Source organism: Crocodylus porosus, unplaced genomic scaffold (assembly GCF_001723895.1).
Source record: "Crocodylus porosus isolate Cpor-Errol unplaced genomic scaffold, CroPor_comp1, whole genome shotgun sequence".
In the NCBI taxonomy this organism is placed as follows: domain Eukaryota; kingdom Metazoa; phylum Chordata; order Crocodylia; family Crocodylidae; genus Crocodylus; species Crocodylus porosus.
The window spans coordinates 91297964-91301279 of NW_017728906.1; the positions used below are offsets into that span (position 1 = coordinate 91297964).

Genomic DNA, 3316 nt, shown 5'->3' on the forward strand with positions numbered 1-3316 from the left:
TGCAGGACCGGACCAGCGCGGAGTAATCCTCCTTGGAGGTGAATCCCGTCCTCCATCCTTTGTAGGCTTTCCTTTTTAGCCACAGTAGGTCTGCATTAAAGCACAGCTTTTCCCATCATAAAAATGAATCTTTAAGCTGCATTTGTAAAGAGCTTAAAGATCTAGCACAGCACAGCTTACAATGAGTGTAAAACTGTATTGGTCTCCTGAGCATTTTTATTTTATATTTGAGTTTTCCTCTTGTATGCTGATGAATTACCTTCTAAAGACTGACTTCATTTTTCTTTCCACTGACCCTCAGTACTATCATTTTTTCCAGGTAATATATTCCAAAGGGCTAAAGGTGACTTGGGAGCCAAAAATCTTATCTGTTTTCAAAATCCAAGTCCCTTTGGAAAATAGAGATGTTCTTAAGTCACTTGAGTCTTTTAAAAATGCTGCCCTCTTATCAGTACGACCGTTTCCATGATTGTTACTTTACAAATGTATTACAACAGCCATTTTCATTAATGGTGGTATGACAACTCTTACTGAATTCTTCCAGTACATTACTTAGTAAGATTACTTCCTTACAAAACAGAAAATTGAAGCCCTTTACTAAGATTCGGTGGAGGAAAAAAACTGGCAGCAAATTGAGGATGAAAACTAACTCTCAGTGGAAAAAAAATAAAATAAAAGTTTCTGAGTTCAAAGAAAATTCTAAAGTAGCCAGTATTTTTCACCCAAATTAATTAAAAATTTTATTGAGATTTTCATACAAGAGTTCTTAACATTTTCATACAAGATTTCTTAACATTTTGTAAGTCTGGGAAAAAAATCTTGCAGATGGTAGAAGTTTAGAGTTGGATTTCTCTGCAATATTCTTGAGTATCAGTTTTCTCTGTAGTTTCAGGGCAGTCGCTCTTTTTATCCTAGGTTTCTTTTATCCACCTATTTGCCTTCTGATCTCTCCCTATACTTAGTCTATTTCCCAGTCACTCTTTCATAGGAATAAAACCTTGCTTCACCTTGAGTTTTCTTTGCACTACATTTAAAAGCCACTTATAAATGGAGAGGGAAGTTCCTGATGATTTTTGTATGCATGTCTCCCTCCCTTCTTTCCACCTCTGCCGTCTTCCCCTTCCTTCCCTTCCCCCCACCTCTGCTCTCTATACCAGAACCATATCAGCTTGGACAGTTATCCTTCCTGGAAATGTTAAAGGAGTACATTCTTTAAAGTCAAGATATAACCCAGATTTTGATTCAATTAAAAAAATCAGATTCTCTGGAATTAATTACTTAAAAAATTAATTGAAATTCTCTTTTTACCTTTTAAAAAAAATCAAATGCTTATTTAACTTTGACTAATGCTGTGCTCAAATCTTTTGCAGAAGTAATAAGAAGATGTTTGAACTATTTACTCTTCACCTAATGATCCAAGAGCTGCAGAGGACAACACATCCAGATCATGCTTTTCTCTCTATTAACCTCAATTCAATTCTTTTTAATTTGGGCTTAAGAAAGAACAACTCCCTTGTCTCCAATCTAAACACAAGTCACTAATTAACCATATTTTACTGTGAATTATTTTCTATTGATATTTGTTCAGTCTTTAGCTAGTTATAAAAAAAATAGGCTAGCTAACAAGGACAACAGGATTTTATTTACTATTTAATGTGTAGTTTATGACTTACAACACAAACTCATAAAAATGGGAAGTAGTACATTTCAAGATACTGTTTGTTCAATTTAGCTGAAATTTTGCTCTAGATTTCAGTGGCCTGTACTATCCTACTCATTCACCCCAAGCAGCACCATATCCACAAGGAGACTGCTAGTATTAGCCTTCCTCAGTGATGTAAAATTAATTATTCCTTTTAATCTTCAAAGTGTTTTATGGGTATTTATTATAATTATCACATAATAGACAGATATTAGTATTTTCATAAGTATATATCAGAAAGATGATTGTTTTGATTATTAAAGCCAAATTTTGGTAAAATTAAACATGCTACAGATGTGTATGATTTGATGTGCATTGAATAAAAGCCTCTGTGATTCCAGTAGTTCCAAGAATTGTTGTTCTATAATCTCTTCTTTCTAAGACATGTTTACTGTATTTTGCTGGCTTTTTTTACTCAAAATGGTACTGATTTAGTATTTCTGTGTAGTTTTTAATTGTAGCATTGCAATGCTAAATGTGAATAAAAGTATTTCTTAAAGAAAACATATTGATATTGCTCCATGCAAAAATTGTAATCTTTTACCTAATCCATTTTCTGTTGATTTCCAAAAAGGGCCCAAGTTAGTCCATTTTCTTACTTCTGCATGCACAAACTTGTGTTTTTTCAAGTTGTCACATACCTACACTGTACTGCTGTTCAAAAAGTACTTACACAGAGAGAGTGTCACTTTTTGAAAACTTGGCCTAATAATTGTCTTTTATGTCCCACTTCTTTAATTGATTATACCATTCTGCCATGACTCCTGCAACTCCTTAGAATTATAAATTTGAAACTGCATGTACAGTTTAAAAAGGTACCATAAGTCTGTGTTTGATTAACACTGTTGTAACAAGGGCTGGCTTTAGGGGTGGCCATAATGCCCCCTGGTGGCCACTCAGCCTTTATTTCTCCCTGTCCTTTAAGCATTGTCCCCTTCTGCTCACCTGCTATGTCTGGAAGTTAACATGCATTTAGAAATGGGAGGCTGCCCCAGGGATCCCTGAACAGGATGTTTTCTGCTCACAAGCCATGGTCAACCAGCCTACTGCCTTAAAGGCAATTTCATGACGTCCTCATCTCCTCTTTTTATGCCTTCTAGATGTTACCAGTTAATCAATTATCAGTCTAATGGGCCCTCAGCCCTAGTCCCCCTCACTCTCTTGGCCCCCTCCCTCGGCCCTGGGCTCCCTAGGCTCTTCTGTGCCCTGCTTCCAAGCTCTGGCCTCACTCCTAGACTGCTCTGTCCTTCCTTTGCCCTGTTCCCAGGCTCTAGCCTTACTTCCAGGTCTCTGGCCCTGCTCCCTAAGTTACGGCACAGTAACGGTGCATGTGAAGATGTGCCCACAAAGAGTTACTTTTTTGCCCTTTAGAATTTTCTGTGTTTTTTGTTGATGTTCGTTTTTATTCATACATTTTTACTGGGAAATCTTTGAAATTGACCTGTGATAGAAAATTTTCCTTGTCAATCTGACCTTCCAATGTTGCTGATCTTTTTACAAAAAAATCAAATTACATCAAATTTGGTAAATGGGTTCTATCCAAAATATAAGCAGCGCATATTTCTGAAAAAAAATGGGATGACTTTTAGCTGTAGTTTGTCATAGATGATAATT

General features: G+C 36.1%; 1 protein-coding gene across 1 annotated transcript in view; it reads left to right on the forward strand.

The window, feature by feature from the left end:
• CCDC138 (coiled-coil domain containing 138) overlaps window positions 1-2042 on the forward strand; it is a 59369-nt gene extending 57327 nt beyond the window's left edge. The window contains exon 15 of the mRNA XM_019529600.1: window positions 1371-2042. Coding sequence (XP_019385145.1) covers window positions 1371-1542 — 172 coding nt within the window. The 3' untranslated portion in view covers window positions 1543-2042. The remainder of the gene's footprint in view (window positions 1-1370) is intronic.
• The last annotated feature ends 1274 nt before the right edge of the window (window positions 2043-3316 follow it).